Consider the following 17052-nt stretch of genomic DNA (forward strand, 5'->3'; position numbering starts at 1 on the left):
AATCTTCTCCAAGGGCAGAGTAGTACTCCTGGAACAGTTTCTCATCCAATGTCACCTTTGCCTGTAAAATGTACTCCAATGCTAAATATGCCATATTAAATTGGATGTGTGTAGCCCAGAACTAGATGTGTTTTGGCAGTTCCTATTATTGCTTTCAGGGGGTAAGTTTGAACTCTAATAGGGATCCTGTTGTGTAGTAGAAGAGAGAATCTCAAGCTTGCAACAGAGAGGCATCATTAATTTGTGGCCCGAAGAAATGGTTGCCTTCTGACTGAGGCCCAACACCACTGGAAGAAGTGTATGCCCTTGGATGAAAGTGCCCTGTTTTGAGCATATAACTGCCCTATTGTTCAAGGAAATTGGCTGAGGCCAGGATTCTTCCAATTGCAGAGTGGCTTTACAGATAATGCTTTCAGAAGCTCATACAATGTTCTAAGCATAACTATGATGTTGTATGATCATTTTTGTCCAGAAAGGCTGTGAGATGTATGTAGTGTATTTCTAGAAATTTTCCTTGGAATGGAAGTATGCTGTCATGGATATGCTTTTCATGTGATTTTCAAATGTCAGGCCATGATCAAAGTTAACACAAGCCATTTTTAACACAAATTCATAGAGTTCTGACATGTTCATAAGCTTCTTATGACCAAGAGCATCATGAGGCTATCATCTGCACAGTATGCAGCGCAAGGAAAATGCATATGTTTATTGAAAACATTTCCAATGAGTAACGCAAAGGACATTTTAGAGCAGAATCTTGAATGCCAAACTCAACTTTATTTGCACTCTGATTTGTCATCTAGATGGACAAAGGAATGCTTCTCAGCCAATTTGTTAGCTCAAATGTGATGACTCACTTGCGATAAACTGAGATTCCTTGTGATTTCTGCCTTCATTGTAAGCTCCCCTTGTCTGACTGACTTCTCCAGGGCAATGGCATCTTCCTCAAGGCATTGCCTCTGGTCCTTCGTTTTAGCAATAAAGCCAGGGACACACTGAGACGCACGAAAACGGATGGAATCGTATATGACGTACATCATTGTCCGTCAAAAGTACAACTCAAGTTAACTATTTTCGGACGATTTGCCTTGTTGTTTTGCTTCAATGTTCGGTTCTGTGAAAATCACTGGTTTCTGTGTCAGACAACCATCTCCAGAGCAGTGGTCCCCCTCACAGACTGGTGTGAATAATGAATATGCAGCTATAGGGGGCCTCAACAGGATCGTATTAAATATGTATAGTCACCACAGAAGTGCTGACACAACAACTTACCCACCAAAACATCCTCACACCCTGTACCCTACCCATAGTCAACCCCACCAAATTCTCAAGGAATATACTAGTATGTATAATACATTATATCTCTCCTTGAAATTATTATTTTTTATTTTCCATCCTTCTGTCTCCCCAGCTCTTTCTCCACTTTTACTCCTTGTACACCCTTTCTTGCTTCCTCACCTCTCCTCATTTCGCTCTCTCTTTCTCTCTCTCTCTCTCTCTGGCATCCCCCCCTTCCCTCTCGCCCTCCCTCTTTCCCCCAGCCTCATCCTCAGATGGATTCTTCAGTCAGTCGACTGGAACTGGTGCGGCTCCTGGAGAAGCCTTGAGTGAGTGAAAGAGAGGGAGAGGGAAAGATAGAGGGGTGGAGGGGCTGCGCCGAACAGAGGTTGGGTCAGAGCGCTCCATCGCTTCAGACAATCACAAGAGAGGAAGAGAGAGAGAGAGAGAGAGAGAGAGAGAGAGAGAGAGAGAGAGAGAGAGAGAGAGAGAGAGAGAGAGAGAGAGAGAGAGGAGGTAGATATGTGACAGGATGTGGTTTCCCTGAGCTTGCAGAACATAGCCGAGGCATACTTTGAGCATGACCTAAACGCACGCACTCAAAGTGTTTGCTGCGCACCGTTAGCTAGTGAGCCTCTGGCGAGGATAGAATAAGCTGGCAGAGCTAATGATCCCATCCAGATTTTAGTCTTCTTGTTGTCTTTTTTTCCCTCTTTGACCGAAAGCCTCAGTTCGAGCTGTATCTGCAGGACCTGAGTGAAGAATCGCAGAGGATCTGAGCGTGGACTGTTGTGCGGTGCTGTTCTCCTGTCAGTAGAATGTGTGTGTTTGTTCGAGGAGCCGTTCCAGTGGCTTTCTCTTGATCTCAACAGTGAACTTTCCAACTCCTGTAGTCAACAGCTTCTGATCAGGTAACTCCCTCTTTTTTCTACTTTAACTTGCATGTGTTTACCACTGGTCTACATCCTTATTTCTCAAGGCTTGAGAAAATAAATATGTAGCCTACAGGAAAAGACACTGATAAAGACAGACTGTACATCTCTTAGGACAGAAGTCACAGACAACTTAGTGTTCTAGTTGTTTATAGCATGACAACCGTTCAGAGGCAGATTAATGAGGATGAATGCATCAGTCAAGGGATGGCGCAAGCCACAAGTTTGGCTTGTGTGCAATGTCTTACAAGAAACTCCTGATCACCAACCAACACTCCTCCCATACACACCCACGCATACACACACACGTGCGCGCGCACACACACACACAAACACCTGTTCATGCTCAGAGCAGTAATCATGCTGATCAATGAGCTGGTTGGTTTGAAGTCAATTTTTTTTACATTTATTTTAGTTCACCTTTATTTAACCATGCAGGCTAGTTGAGAACAAGTTCTCATTTACAACTGCGACCTGGCCAAGATAAAGCAAAGCAGTGCGACACAAACAACACAGAGTTACACATGGGATAAACAAACGTACAGTCAATAACACAATATAAAAATCAATATACAGCGTGTGCAAATGTAGTAAGATTAGGGAGGTAAGGCAATAAATAGGCCATAGTGGCAAAAATAATTACAATTTAGCAATAACACTGGAGTGATAGATGTGCAGAAGATGAATGTGCAAGTAGAGATACTGGGGTGCAAAGGAGCAAAAAAATAAATAACAATATGGGGATGAGGTAGTTGGGTGGGCTATTTACAGATGGGCTGTGTACAGGTGCAATGATTGGTAAGCTGCTCTGACAGCTGATGCTTAAAGTTAGAGAGGGAGATATAAGACTCCAGCTTCAGTGATTTTTGCAATTCGTTCCAGTCATTGGCAGCAGAGAACTGGAAGTGTGGTACCAGAGGGGTGAGAATGCCAAAAATGTCTACCTGGCTCCAATCACTGAACCCTGATGGTATTTCAAGATGTGCTTGACATACAGTATTAAACCTTAGGCTCTACTGCAGAGAGAGAGAGTGTGTGTGTGTGTTTGCCAGTGTGAGAGAAAGCAAGAGCAAGGGAGGGACAAAGTAGAGCGAACGAGTTGAAGGATGTGAGAAGGGATAAGAGGTTGGGAGAAAGGAGAAGAGGGCATGAGAGAGGAATGCACACAGACAGGAAGAATGAGAGTGAGAAGGAATGAGAGAGAGCGTTAGGGAGTGAGTGAGGAAGAGAGAGAGAGTTTGAGTGAACTGTTAATCAGTTCCAGCTGGTTGGTTATGAGGGCTGGGCTGTTAACCCTATATTGTTGCTGGGTCACGAGCTAGTACACACACACACACACACACACACACACACACACACACACACACACACACACACACACACACACACACACACACACACACACACACACACACACACACACACACACACACACACACACACACACACACACACACACACACACACACACACACACACACACACACACACACACACAGGGAAACACTTTCACCAGGAACCCCCAAATTACTGCATCACAGACTAGCCATAACCCAAATCTAACTGGCCAGCCCTGAATAGGAAAGTCATTGTGGTATCTGCTCCATACTGTAGGCCTCATTTGAAACAGAGAATAATAGATGGGGCAAAAGGTGAAGCGAGGGAGCCAGAGCAGAAACTGTTTCATGACATAATTACGTTGTTAAATTGAATACTCGCCTGATATAATCTATAAGGCCTACATAGTAGGAACTCACTATTGTGTGTTTCATAAAGTTGATCATGTTCACAGATTTTCTGAACATTGACTTCTGTCGTCCAGCTGCGTTGACGTTCAAACTTCCATTTTAATCCAGTTCCCATATGTCTGATATTGGACCAGGGAGTAGAGATTTATCTGGTACTGAGTTGAATTGGCTTGAATAGATTAGAAAGTCTTGCTTGATTTTAAACCTTAATTGATGTTCTACTCTCCTCAGCATGTACAGTGCAAACATTCACAGAGGGAGTAGGATAAAGTTGACCACTAGTCTACAAGTTTACTGCATTTTACAGTATCCCAGCTAGCAATGAGGAATCGGCCCAGAAGCGGCCCTCTTCCTGGGGTCTGGAACTGATTGAATCGTCTGGAATCGGGTGTCGAACTCTGCCTGGAATCAAAATGAATGACTGCCCAGAATCGGCCCAAGTACCATCGGGCCGTTTCCGTTTACCGGAATTCAGCCGACTTTGCCGGCATCTTACCAGAATCTCCCCAGAAGTGGCCAGATGCTAATTTAAATAAATGTATACAAAATTACCCGATTTAGTCATTTTAAATATTACTATTATACATTTTATACATACAAATTATACCCATCCACCCAAAAAAAATTGTGTCGGAGGAAACACCATACACCTGGTGACCGTTTCAGTGTGCATGTGCCTGGCCCACCACAGGAGTCGCTACAGTGCGATGGGACAAGGACATCCTGGCCGGCCAAAACCTCCCCTAACTCAATTGTGCGTCGCCTCATGGGTCTCCCGTTCGCAGCCGGCACAGGTCTCGAACCAGCATCTGTAGCAACGCAGTTTGCACTGCGATGCAGTGTCTTAGACTGCTGCGCCACTCGGGAGGCTCCATCCACAAAGATTTTAATGCTTATCAATTGCCTTGCACAAAGTATCAAAATACTAAAATACTACACAGGACTCTTAAAGAATTTCATTTAATTGTATTTTTTGATCACAGACACAATGAGAAAATATGGAAAAATAAATAATGAAATGTTAATTATATAAAGCAGCCCGTGTAATCATCTGCCAGAGAGTAGCCCCAATCGGCCCAAGCCTCAAGTAATATATTTGGGCCAGATAACTCACACCGGAATCGGCCCGAGCTCAATCCCCACATCCTAGCCACAAGTAATACTGCCGAAGGCGGCCCAGACTCGGGACACATGACGTCGGCCGTGTCTGACTCTCAGCCGAGTGCCCCGACTCTCAGCCGGAATTGGCCCAGATCCACTGTGCTAGCTGGGATAGTACTTGGACATAGTTCTGGCTTCCAATAAAACATATTTTAAACAAGAACCAAAACTGAGAATTACTGAAATAATATTTCCATATTGAAAGACTCTACACACACATACTGTATTTATCCTTATTTGCCTCCCTACAAGTACCTACCCACCGTATTTTAGGCCTTTTGGGTAAACAGCTTAGCCTGATTACTTGCTGAAAGATGACTGGTAATTCTTTGCATTTCTCCTGACAGCGATGACAGTCTAAATGGATTATACTCTTACATAAGCATCACATCTATGTACTTTGAAATGCTTGGGTACATGATCTGTGGCAAAGATTGTACCTTTTTCTTTCTTTGGTGATGGGCTTTTGAAGATACCAATTTATTCAAGCCTTTGGCATAGCCTTAAAGTACTTAGAATGGATATTAAGAGAAATCCCTTTGCTGGAAGGAAAACATGGTGGTATGCACTATTCACTTGTTTTGTAGTCGCTAAGCGAGGAAGAAAACTCCCCTTTGATACTGCATTTCTCGAAGGAAAATTGACTGGGTGGTCAAGAACTGCAGCAGTATTGATCAAGTAATGTTCAAGGACTTGTCAATACTGTATCTGAAAAGCAAAACTTAGCTTCAGTTGGCTGTAATAAAAAAAGGGCCCGCCTCCAGCAAGTTCGCATGAAAACAATGAGTCATTCCTTGAAATCTCTGTGCCTATGTTTTGGAAAATATAATATTATTAACCCGGATTTTCCTCTTTCGCATTGTTATTTTCATTCTTGCTGTGTGCCATTCACTTTGGCCATGATCGGACTCATCCATTGCAATGTTTATGCATGATAGATTTAGAAATGCGTTGAGTTCAGGGTATTATATAAAGCCCAGAGTGAATAGATTATACATACTTTATCAAGATAATGACTGTCAAACAAAGCAAATGCAAAATACAGACCTGAAAGACAGGGACTGGGAGGAAATTAGAGAGACCTTACAGGCAGTGAGAGAAAGAGAAGGGAGAAGGGAGAGACGAGAGCTTAGCCCTTGGAGAGAGGAAAATAGAGATATTGGTGTCTATTATTCTCCTGAGAGGGGAAGTAGTTCTAAAGGGGCTGGTTCCCATGGCAATAGCTCCCTACCGTACATGTGTGTCTGGGTGCAGCATATGTAGCCGGCTGTGCCCAGGCCTTGAGACGATAGAGGGATGGCTTAGCTGGAACCAGATCGAACCAACCACCGGGCCAGCCAGGACACTCAGCCTTGAAGCACTGGAGAGGCTCAAGCAGACGCTTGTTTACTACACTCTGTTTTTACCAGCACTTATCTCCCCTCATCTTTCAGCAAGGCTCTTTCTTTATGTGTGTCATTATGTCTTGTCCTTGGAGATTTATATTGAATGTAATAAACTGTGTCTAGCTGTGGGTTTTCAAAAAAGCTATTCCAGTTTTCAGAGAAGGCCCAGTATTTGGGAATGCGTTATGGTCATTGTTTTCATCTTAACTACAGGGCTTTCAAGCTATGTAATATTAGCACTGGTCTAATTGTTTTTGTTGCTGTAGTATGGTCACCAACACAACCTAAATCCCAGCCCACCTCTGTCGGGCCCCTTGCTCCTATCCTCCTTGTCCACTGTCCCTCCCAGGTGAGGAGCCAAGGAAGGAAGGAGGGAGGAAGTCCAAACAGGGAATGGCCCTGCTCCGGGCCCCTGAGAGCACTCTCCCCCCTGAGTGGACAATACAACAGCCGCCAGGAAACTGCGCCTTGTGCACAACTGCTTTATTTGTCACATTTAAGAACCGGGGTAATCAGGGTTACTGTGGTAGACACAGGCAGAAGTCCGGGGTAGGGACGGAGGCAATGTAAGAGCTGGCCGTGTTTTAAAGAGCGTCTGCCCCTGAAAAGCAACTTCTTAGTTTTGAATACAGCATGCCTATGTGGCATCGATGGGAGTCAAACGTTTATTCGATTGTGAAAATTGACTACAAAGTGTAAATAGGATAATTTTGGTCGTAAAGTCAGTCTTGTCCAAAACAGAGATTTGCGAGATGATAGGAAAATATTGGTATGTCACGGAATGAAGGGTACTGTACATTTGCCCACAGCACCCAAGTAATCATAATTTTGGGGCACAGCTGCATGTGACCTGATCGTAATGCCTATCAATTTGGTTTGACATTCGGTATCCCTATGGGGCTAGTTAGGGACCAATAGTAAATTACACAATTTACTGTACATGGGACAATAGTTTTTAAATGTCAATAACTCCACATTTCTATGACTTAACCTTAAACCAACTATAAATTGTAGAAACACAAATATTGAAAGCATTTAATGAGATAACTAAAATATGTGCAACATTAAAATATTGGTCCATTTGCATTGCGTAAATTATTAACAGCCCTTAACTAGCCCCAGAACTAGGCTGTCCAATGTCAACTTTGCCACAGTCGCACACTAGCCGGCTGAAGCTAATTTGCGAAAGAAGTTAGATAGCACTAGCTAGCCTAGGCGACTTCAAGACACACGACCTGATTAGACTATTTCAAGTTATTTAGAAGGGTGAGTGACTAACTCTGCAGAATTTTGGCAGAGTGAATGTACAAACTCTTGCCACATGCGAACAAACACACAAGACACACCCCCCAAAACATTGTCACTGCATATTGGCTATGCTTGAATTACCCTGCCAATGTTGTTCTCAGACCATTTTGGAATTATATTTAAAAATGAGGTATATGATCACACTGGTAGTAGATAATTTGTTGTATTACCTCTCACCCGACTCCTCGACCTCCGCTCTCCCTCCACCGAGAAAAGGGGACACAGTCTTCCATCTGATGGCGAAACTCAAGTCACACTGCATTATTTTTGCCTCATACACCAATTCATATTATTCCTATGACCAGAGAAAGTGAAATATTCCTCCATATTAAAAACGACACAAGCCGCTAATAACAACAACACAAGCTTATCGTAACACTTTTCTAACATTATACTCATTAATTGCAGCTGCAGTGCTGGTTGTAGCATGAGTGGAAGTAGGGAAAATGTGCATTTATGACAAAAGTGTTGAACAAAGTTTTGACAGTGCTGAATAAACATTAACTTACTCGTAAAACCAGCAGTTCTATGCTGTATTTCTTGGTTTTGATATCTCAGAGTACCAATCTCAGAGTAGCAATTTTGCTGTGTGTGCGAGGCTTTTTACAGTCTATGGCTTGAGGAAACTGTGCAGACACAGTGATCTGAGCTATCTGATTGGTCAGCGGTAGGCCTATAGGTGCACTTGATTTGCTCTCTGTGCATGTCGGGTAGGCAGAGTTCTACCTTCAGACTTCCTGGCACTAGGGCTGCTGAATCGTAGTGCACCTACCGGCAACGGCGCAAAACAAATTAAAAAAATAGGAACACAAGGCTTTATCGTTGGGTTTTTTACAGAAATGTTTGGTGATCAACTTAGAATCCGATCGCCAAGTTGGTGACCACTGCTCTAATCCTTTCTAGTCCAAAGAGATCTTTTCATCACAAGTTGAGCTTTGTTCTCAGGGATTTGTATCTTTACATGACACTTCCAAGAAGACAAATTATTTTATGATTAGATAGCATTATGGAAAGATAATGAATCATCACTCTTGTTGTATTGTTGCCCATATTTGTTGCCCATTGTCACGTTCCTGACCTGTTTTCTCTTGTTTTTGTATGTGTTTAGTTGGTCAGGGCGTGAGTTGGGGTGGGCATTCTATGTTATGTGTTTCTATGTTTAGGTTCATTGTCATTTAGCCTGATATGGTTCTCAATCAGGGACAGGTGTTTTACCTTTCCTCTGATTGAGAACCATATTAAGGTAGGTTGTTCACACTGTTTGTTTGTGGGTGGTTGTCTTCCGTGTCTGTGTATGTTGCACCACACGGGACTGTTTCGTTTTGTCGTTCGTGTATGTAGTCTGTTCCTGTTCGTGCGTTCTTCGTGTTCTGTAAGTTCGTTTGTTCAGGTCTGTCTACATCGTTTATTTGTTTTGTAGTTTGTTGAAGTGTTTTCGTGTTTCGTCTTTACTTTAATAAACATTCATTATGTCATATAACAACGCTGCGCTTTGGTCCAATCCCTACTCCTCCTCTTCGGACGAAGAGGAGGAGGACAACCGTTACAGAACCACCCACCTAACAAGGATCAAGCAGCGTGAGAGGAACCAGCAGCAGCGGCCAAAAAACCAGGACTCGTGGACTTGGGAGGAAATATTGAACGGAGAAGGACCCTGGGCTAAGGTGGGAGAGAATCGCCGCTCTCGGGAGGCGATGGAGTCAGCGAAAGCCCAGGATCGGTGGTATGAGGAGGCAGGTAGGAGACGTGGCTGGAAACCCGAAAGTAAACCCCAAAAATTTCTTGGGGGGGGGCTAAAAGGGAGAGTGGCGAAGTCAGGTAGGAGACCTGCGCCTACTCCCTGTACTTACCGTGGAGAGCGAGAGTACGGGCAGACACCGTGTTACGCAGTAGAGCGCATGGTGTCTCCTGTACGTGTGCATAGCCCGGTGCGGTACATACCAGCTCCTCGTATCGGCCGGGCCAGATTGAGCATTGAGCCAAGTGCCATGAAGCCGGCTCTACATATCTGTCCACCAGTGCGTCTCCTCGGGCCGGCTTACATGGCACCAGCCTTACGCATGGTGTCCCCGGTTCGCCTACATAGCCCGGTGCGGGTTATTCCACCTCCCCGCACTGGTCGGGCGACGGGGAGCATACAACCAGGTAAGGTTGGGCAGGCTCGGTGCTCAAGGGAGCCAGTACGCCTGCACGGTCCGGTATTTCCGGCGCCACCTCCCCGCCCCAGGCCAGCACCACCAGTGCCTACACCACGCACCAGGCTTCCAGTGCGTCTCCAGAGCCCTGTTCCTCCTCCACGCACTCTCCCTGTGGTGCGTGTCTCCAGTCCAGTGCCTCCAGTTCCGGCACCACGCATCAAGCCTCCTGTGTGTCTCCAGAGTCCTGTACGCACTGTTCCTTCTCCCCGTACTCGCCCTGATGTGCGTGCCCTCAGCCCGGTACCACCAGTGCCGGTACCACGCACCAGGCCTATAGTACGCCTTGAGAGTCCAGTGTGCCCTGTTGCTGCTCCCCGCACTAGCCTGAAGGTGCGTGTCCTTGGCCCGGTACCTCCAGTTCCGGCACCACGCACCAGGCCTACAGTGCGTCTCAGCCGGCCAGAGTCTGCCGTCTGCCCAGCGGTGCCTGAACTGCCCGTCTGCCCAGCGGCGCCTGAACTGCCCGTCTGCCCAGCGGCGCCTGAACTGCCCGTCTGCCCAACGCCGTCTGAACTGCCCGTCTGCCCAACGCCGTCTGAACTGTCCGTCTGCCAAGCGCCGCATGAACTGCCCGTCTGTACTGAGCCTTCAAAGCCGCCCGTCTGTACTGAGCCTGCAAAGCCGCCCGTCTGCCATGAGCCTTCAGAGCTGCCCGCCAGACAGGAGCCGCCAGAGCCTTCCGCCAGACAGGAGCCGCCAGAGCCTTCCGCCAGACAGGAGCCGCCAGAGCCTTCCGCCAGACAGGAGCCGCCAGAGCCTTCCGCCAGACAGGATCAGCCAGAGCCGTCCGCCAGACAGGATCAGCCAGAGCCGTCCGCCAGACAGGATCAGCCAGAGCCGTCCGCCAGACAGGATCAGCCAGAGCCGTCCGCCAGACAGGATCAGCCAGAGCCGTCCGCCAGACAGGATCAGCCAGAGCCGTCCGCCAGACAGGATCAGCCAGAGCCGTCCGCCAGACAGGATCAGCCAGAGCCGTCCGCCAGCCATGACCAGCCAGAGCCGTCCGCCAGCCATGACCAGCCAGAGCCGTCCGCCAGCCATGACCAGCCAGAGCCATCCCCCAGCCATGACCAGCCAGAGCCGTCAGCCAGCCATGACCAGCCAGAGCCGTCAGCCAGCCATGACCAGCCAGAGCCGTCAGCCAGCCATGACCAGCCAGAGCCGTCAGCCAGCCATGACCAGCCAGAGCCGTCAGCCAGCCATGACCAGCCAGAGCCGTCAGCCAGCCATGACCAGCCAGAGCCGTCAGCCAGCCATGACCAGCCAGAGCCGTCCGCCAGCCATGACCAGCCAGAGCCGTCAGCCAGCTATGACCAGCCAGAGCCGTCAGCCAGCCATGACCAGCCAGAGCCGTCAGCCAGTCCGGAGCTGCCCCTCAGTCCGGAGCTGCCCCTCAGTCCGGAGCTGCCCCTCAGTCCGGAGCTGCCCCTCAGTCCGGAGCTGCCCCTCAGTCCGGTGTTGCCCCTCATTCCGGTATTGCCCCTTAGTCCGGTGCTGCCCCTTAATCCAGTGGGGTTCATTTGGAGGGTGGTCATTGGGAGGAGGCTACAAAAGCGGGGATTGACTATGGTGGGATGGGGACCACGCCCAGAGCCTGAGCCGCCACCGTGGACAGATGCCCACCCAGACCCTCCCCTAGACTTTTGGGGGTGCGTCCGGAGTTCGCACCTTGAGGGGGGGGTTATGTCACGTTCCTGACCTGTTTTCTCTTGTTTTTGTATGTGTTTAGTTGGTCAGGGCGTGAGTTGGGGTGGGCATTCTATGTTATGTGTTTCTATGTTTAGGTTCATTGTCATTTAGCCTGATATGGTTCTCAATCAGGGACAGGTGTTTTACGTTTCCTCTGATTGAGAACCATATTAAGGTAGGTTGTTCACACTGTTTGTTTGTGGGTGGTTGTCTTCCGTGTCTGTGTATGTTGCACCACACGGGACTGTTTCGTTTTGTCGTTCGTGTATGTAGTCTGTTCCTGTTCGTGCGTTCTTCGTGTTCTGTAAGTTCGTTTGTTCAGGTCTGTCTACATCGTTTATTTGTTTTGTAGTTTGTTGAAGTGTTTTCGTGTTTCGTCTTTACTTTAATAAACATTCATTATGTCATATAACAACGCTGCGCTTTGGTCCAATCCCTACTCCTCCTCTTCGGACGAAGAGGAGGAGGACAACCGTTACACCCATATTTGTTGCCCATATCCAACCAAATACTTTTTTACAGAATCATCGTACATTATTAGCTCATGTATTAAGTTTACTCCCATGCAGATATAACATAAATTCTGTGCTAAGCAACTGTGGAGACGTTGGTGGTTATGAAGGATGTTTAACCATTGATTTTTATATTTATTAAGGATCTACTCTTCCTGGGGTCCAGCACCATTAAGACAGTTATATTCAGTTTAAAAATTCCATTTCATAACACTTTACCCAATACATTTAGTGTGTTCCCCTCAGGCCACTACTCCACTATCACATATTTACAATACAAAATCCACGTGTACATGAAAAGTATCTTGTGAGGCTGGCGTTGGGTAGAAGGTACAAAATAGGTCAGTTTAGGAACCAAACAGGTTCATGGCTAACAAACATGACTTTCTACACTCAACAAAAATATAAATGCAACATGTAATGTGTTGGTCCCATGTTTCATGAGCTGAAATAAAATATCCCAGAAATGTTTCATATGCACAAAAAGCTTATTTCCCTGTTAGTGAGTGTTTATCCTTTGCCAAGATAATCCATCCACCTGACAGGTGTGGCATATCAAGAAGCTGATTAAACAGCATGATCATTACACAGGTGCACCTTGTGCTGGGAATAATAAAATGCCACTAAAATGTGCAGTTTTGTCACACAACACAATGCCACAGATGTCTCAAGTTTTGAGGGAGTGTGCAATTGGCTTGCTGACTGCAGAAATGTCCACCAGAGCTGTTTCCAGATAATTTCATGTTGATTTCTCTACCATAAGCCGCCTCAATGTCATTTTATAGAATTTGGCAGTACGTCCAACCGGCGTCACGACCGCAGACCATGTGTAACCACGCCAGCCCAGGACCTCCAAATCCGGCTTCTTCAAATAAAATAAAATGTCATTTGTCACATGCGCCGAAGGTGTAGACCTTACTGTGCAATGTTTACTTACAAGCCCTTAACCAACAGTGTATGGTCTGAGACCAGCCACCCGGACAGCTGATGGTTTTCATAACCAAATAATTTCTGCTCAAACTGTCAGAAACCATCTCAGGGAAGCTCAACTGCATGCATGTCATCCTCACCAGGGTCTTGACCTGACTGCAGTGGGCAACTCCTCACCATCGATGGCCACTGGCATGCTAGAGATGTGTGCTCTTGATGAATCCCGGTTTCAACTGTACCTGGCAGATGGCAGACAATGTGTATGGCGTGGTGTGGGCGAGCGGTTTGCTGATGTCAACGTTGTGATCAGAGTGTCCCATGATGGAGGTGGGGTTATGGTATAGGCAGGCATAAACTGCGGACAACAAACACAATTGCATTTTATTGATTGCAATTTGAATGCACAGAGGTACAGTGACAAGATCCCGAGGCCTATTGTCGTGTCATATATCTGCCGCCATCACCCCAGTTCTTCCATGGCCTGCATACTCACCAGACATGTCACCCATTGAGCACGTTTGGGATGCTCTGGATCGACGTTTACCACAGCGTGTTCCAGTTCCCGCCAATATCCGCCAATGAAGAGGAGTGGGACAACACTCCACAGACCACACTCAACAGCCTGATCAACTCAATGCGAAGGAGATGCGTTGCATGAAGCAAATGGTGGTCACACCAGATACTGACTGGTTTTCTGATCCACGCCCCTACCTTGTTTATTAAGGTATCTGTGACTAACAGCTGCATATGTATTCCCAGTCATGTGAAATCCACAGCTTAGAGTCTAATTTATTTATTTCAATTGACTGATTTCCTTTATATGAACTGTAAAATCATTTAAATTGTTGCATGTTGCGTTTATATTTTGTTCAGTGTATATCTGTCCTATTTAAGTACATCCAGTTACAACAAACCCTTTGGACTTCTATAACATCTTGCCTTACAAAGTCTTATCGAGTAAAACCTCAAATGCAATTAACTCCAAACAAAAGGAAAGAAACAGTGAACCGATCGTTACTAATTCAGCAAAGAATCAATGCCTTTCTGTTTTTCTGACAATATCGAGCCGTTGTTTAGACTGCTGGTGTAACCCAAACTCCCTCGCTGTCAGTCTGAAAAGCAGAGGAGATTAACCAAAGCGGGCCCATAGAGGCAGAGCTCAGACAGGGCATGCTCAGAACATGCACCTCGATTCTGAAGAGAAGTTTGAGAGGGAAAACAGTCACTATGAAAATCATAAACATCTCACACTTCTTCTGTCAACTCTAAAAATACCCCGGCCTCGCCTCACTCCCCCCCATTGGTCTCCAGGAGCTATACGAATAAGAGCCCCTACGTTTTTCTAAAATGTTCAGCCTTTTGTTTTTCTCTCTTCTTTTGTTCAGACTTCTTCTGCCTTTCCTGTACACTACATTACGGAGCCTCTCTCCGGAGTTCACTGGAACTTAGACAGAGCACATCTGAGATAATATTAAAAACTATGGATATTTTACTGTAGTATTCGCCTGTTTTCTTTGATGACAGAAAAATATTGATGTCATTGAGCCGAGTTGCTTTAGAGTTCAGTCCTGGGGGGCTGTTTAGGAGAAATTGAACACTTTTAGGGAAATGGAAGATTTGTTTCTTTTGGATTTGAAATGTGTGCTCTGATTTTGGAACGGAGGCATGAGCCCCAGTTTAAAGACACAGAGAAGAAATTACACAATTCCCAGAGATGACTCACCGAGCTCTATTTAAAACATTTAAAAACCCATTTTAAAACTTCTTTGAAACATATTTACAAAAATACAAAACATCAGATCCTGCAAGCATTCCTTGTATTCATTGGTGTACTACACGCCCTGCAGCCACTGCAAGGCAGGTCATAAGTCATGGCAAAATGTGTAGAATAGCAGGAAATATGCTTAAAGAATGCTAAATTCTCTCAGCCTCATTGCAAAATGTGTAGAATAGTATGAGATGGTCAATAAAACTGTGGTATGCCACTGCTTGTATTGACTTGAAAGCCATTGCCTGTATTGTAATGAATTAAAAAATGTATGCACACGCATGACATTTATTAAAAAGAGACAAAGATTATAGGTGATACACACATTTCATTTCATAATACAAACACAGATATCTATGTAGGTGTTGTGGAAGACAGTGGCTCTCATGACAATACTTTTGAATCTCTGTCATCTCCCTCTTCTCGTCACTTCTATTCAACAGGGTCTAATTACAGTGGCCTATCTCTCCAGACTCTACTTGCCATGCATTACCTAACTCGTCTCTCTAGCGAACAATCTCCAACCAGCCACCCATTTCCTCTTTTTCCCTTGATTGATTCTCACCTTTTCATTCTTCCTGCTCACCTCATTAACAGAGCACCGGTTCGCTCCTGTCCCCCCCCATTCTCCCATCTCCCCCCCCCCCATCCTCCTGTCTCCGCCACGGCCTCTTGGATTAGTCCGCTGGCGGAGCCCAGAACGGCGTATAATTAGAGGGGAACATAATACAGTGCGTTCCTCATCAGCTGGGGGGCCGGCGCCCCCTGGAACCCCCAACACACCCTCCCGGGCTTAATCAGCAGAGCACAATGGGATATTACCTGTGCCAGCCTGAGCCAATGGAGATGCAGCACCGCTGTCACAAGCCATTTGGGTGACGCCCGGTGCACAGGCTCTTTAGAGGCCCTTTTCCATAGTCTTTCACGGTTGTCTCTGTTAATTTGTCCCCCAGGGAACGAGGGCTCCGGAACCCATGAAAAATCAAGCTCATTTATGCCTTTTTATTTATTTATTTATTTGGTGCCGCTTATCCAGCATGTTTTTCTTTATTGGTTTTCCCTCTGAGACTACCTTGGGGCCCCATACGTGAGGTGTGTGTGTGTGTGTGTGTGTGTGTGTGTGTGGTTGTGTGTGTGTGTGTGTGTGTGTGTGTGTGTGTGTGTGTGTGTGTGTGTGTGTGTGTGTGTGTGTGTGTGTGTGTGTGTGTGTGTGTGTGTGTGTGTGTGTGTGAGATAGAGAGATTAATCCATCTCTCCCTAAATTGAACATGTCTTATGCTTTGGGGACTGGTGTCCAGTTTCACACACACAAGCATCAGGTAGCCTAGCAGTTAGAGTGTTGGGCTAGTAACCAAAAGGTTGCTAGTTTAAATCCCAGAGTCAACAAGGTGATGGCAGACCCTGGCCGTGACCCCACTCTTCGAGGGTGTCTTAGGGGGATTTAGGATATGCAAAAAAACGAATTTCCAATTCACACGTATATTAATAAACACTTGTACATGTGTGAAATAGGACAAAAATATGAACACACCTTATTATTATTTACACACACACACATACATACATTCTTACAGGAATCTCATTCTGCCCCATCTATTCCCTATGTAGGGTCCACACACACTCTGGGGAGATGGGCTGTGGACTGAGGAAGCTGAAGTCATCAGAGGAGAGCAGTCCAGGGAAGATCTACTCCACCCTGAAGAGACCACAGGTGGAAACCAAGGTGGGCGTAGCCTACACATACCAATACGTCAACTTCCTCGTAGGGAAAGACGGTAAGACATGCAACTTTTGAGAGAGATTTCAATGGTTATTTCTAAGCCGTTTGAAAAATGTACTAATCACTGTTACAGTAAGAATACCAAATTATGTTTTCCAACTCTCTTTTTACACACCAAAGATATGCTTAACTATCATATTGTTCAAGTTCAGTACCAGAAATTAAACTGACAAACACAACATGCACTCCAACCACAGAACATGTTGCCCTCCGCCTCACACTTAGTTAGATGGAAATACATTCCTCCACCATAATAGACTCCATCTCCTTCTCCCACCTACTCACACACCCCCAGCCCACAGAGGCGTTTCTTGTTGCAATTTGAAGTGTTGATGAGATGCAAGGTGGGGTGTTGCTTCCTGA

At 46.0% G+C, this 17052-nt stretch overlaps 1 protein-coding gene across 1 annotated transcript in view; it reads left to right on the forward strand.

The window, feature by feature from the left end:
* The first annotated feature begins 1852 nt into the window (after nt 1-1852).
* The window catches only part of LOC120048380 (raftlin-like), a 75801-nt gene continuing 60601 nt past the window's right edge, over nt 1853-17052 (forward strand). The window contains exons 1-2 of the mRNA XM_038994304.1: nt 1853-2189; nt 16518-16684. Coding sequence (XP_038850232.1) covers nt 16540-16684 — 145 coding nt within the window. The 5' untranslated portion in view covers nt 1853-2189; nt 16518-16539. The remainder of the gene's footprint in view (nt 2190-16517; nt 16685-17052) is intronic.

The sequence above is a fragment of the Salvelinus namaycush genome, chromosome 5 (genome assembly GCF_016432855.1).
Source record: "Salvelinus namaycush isolate Seneca chromosome 5, SaNama_1.0, whole genome shotgun sequence".
Taxonomy (NCBI): domain Eukaryota; kingdom Metazoa; phylum Chordata; class Actinopteri; order Salmoniformes; family Salmonidae; genus Salvelinus; species Salvelinus namaycush.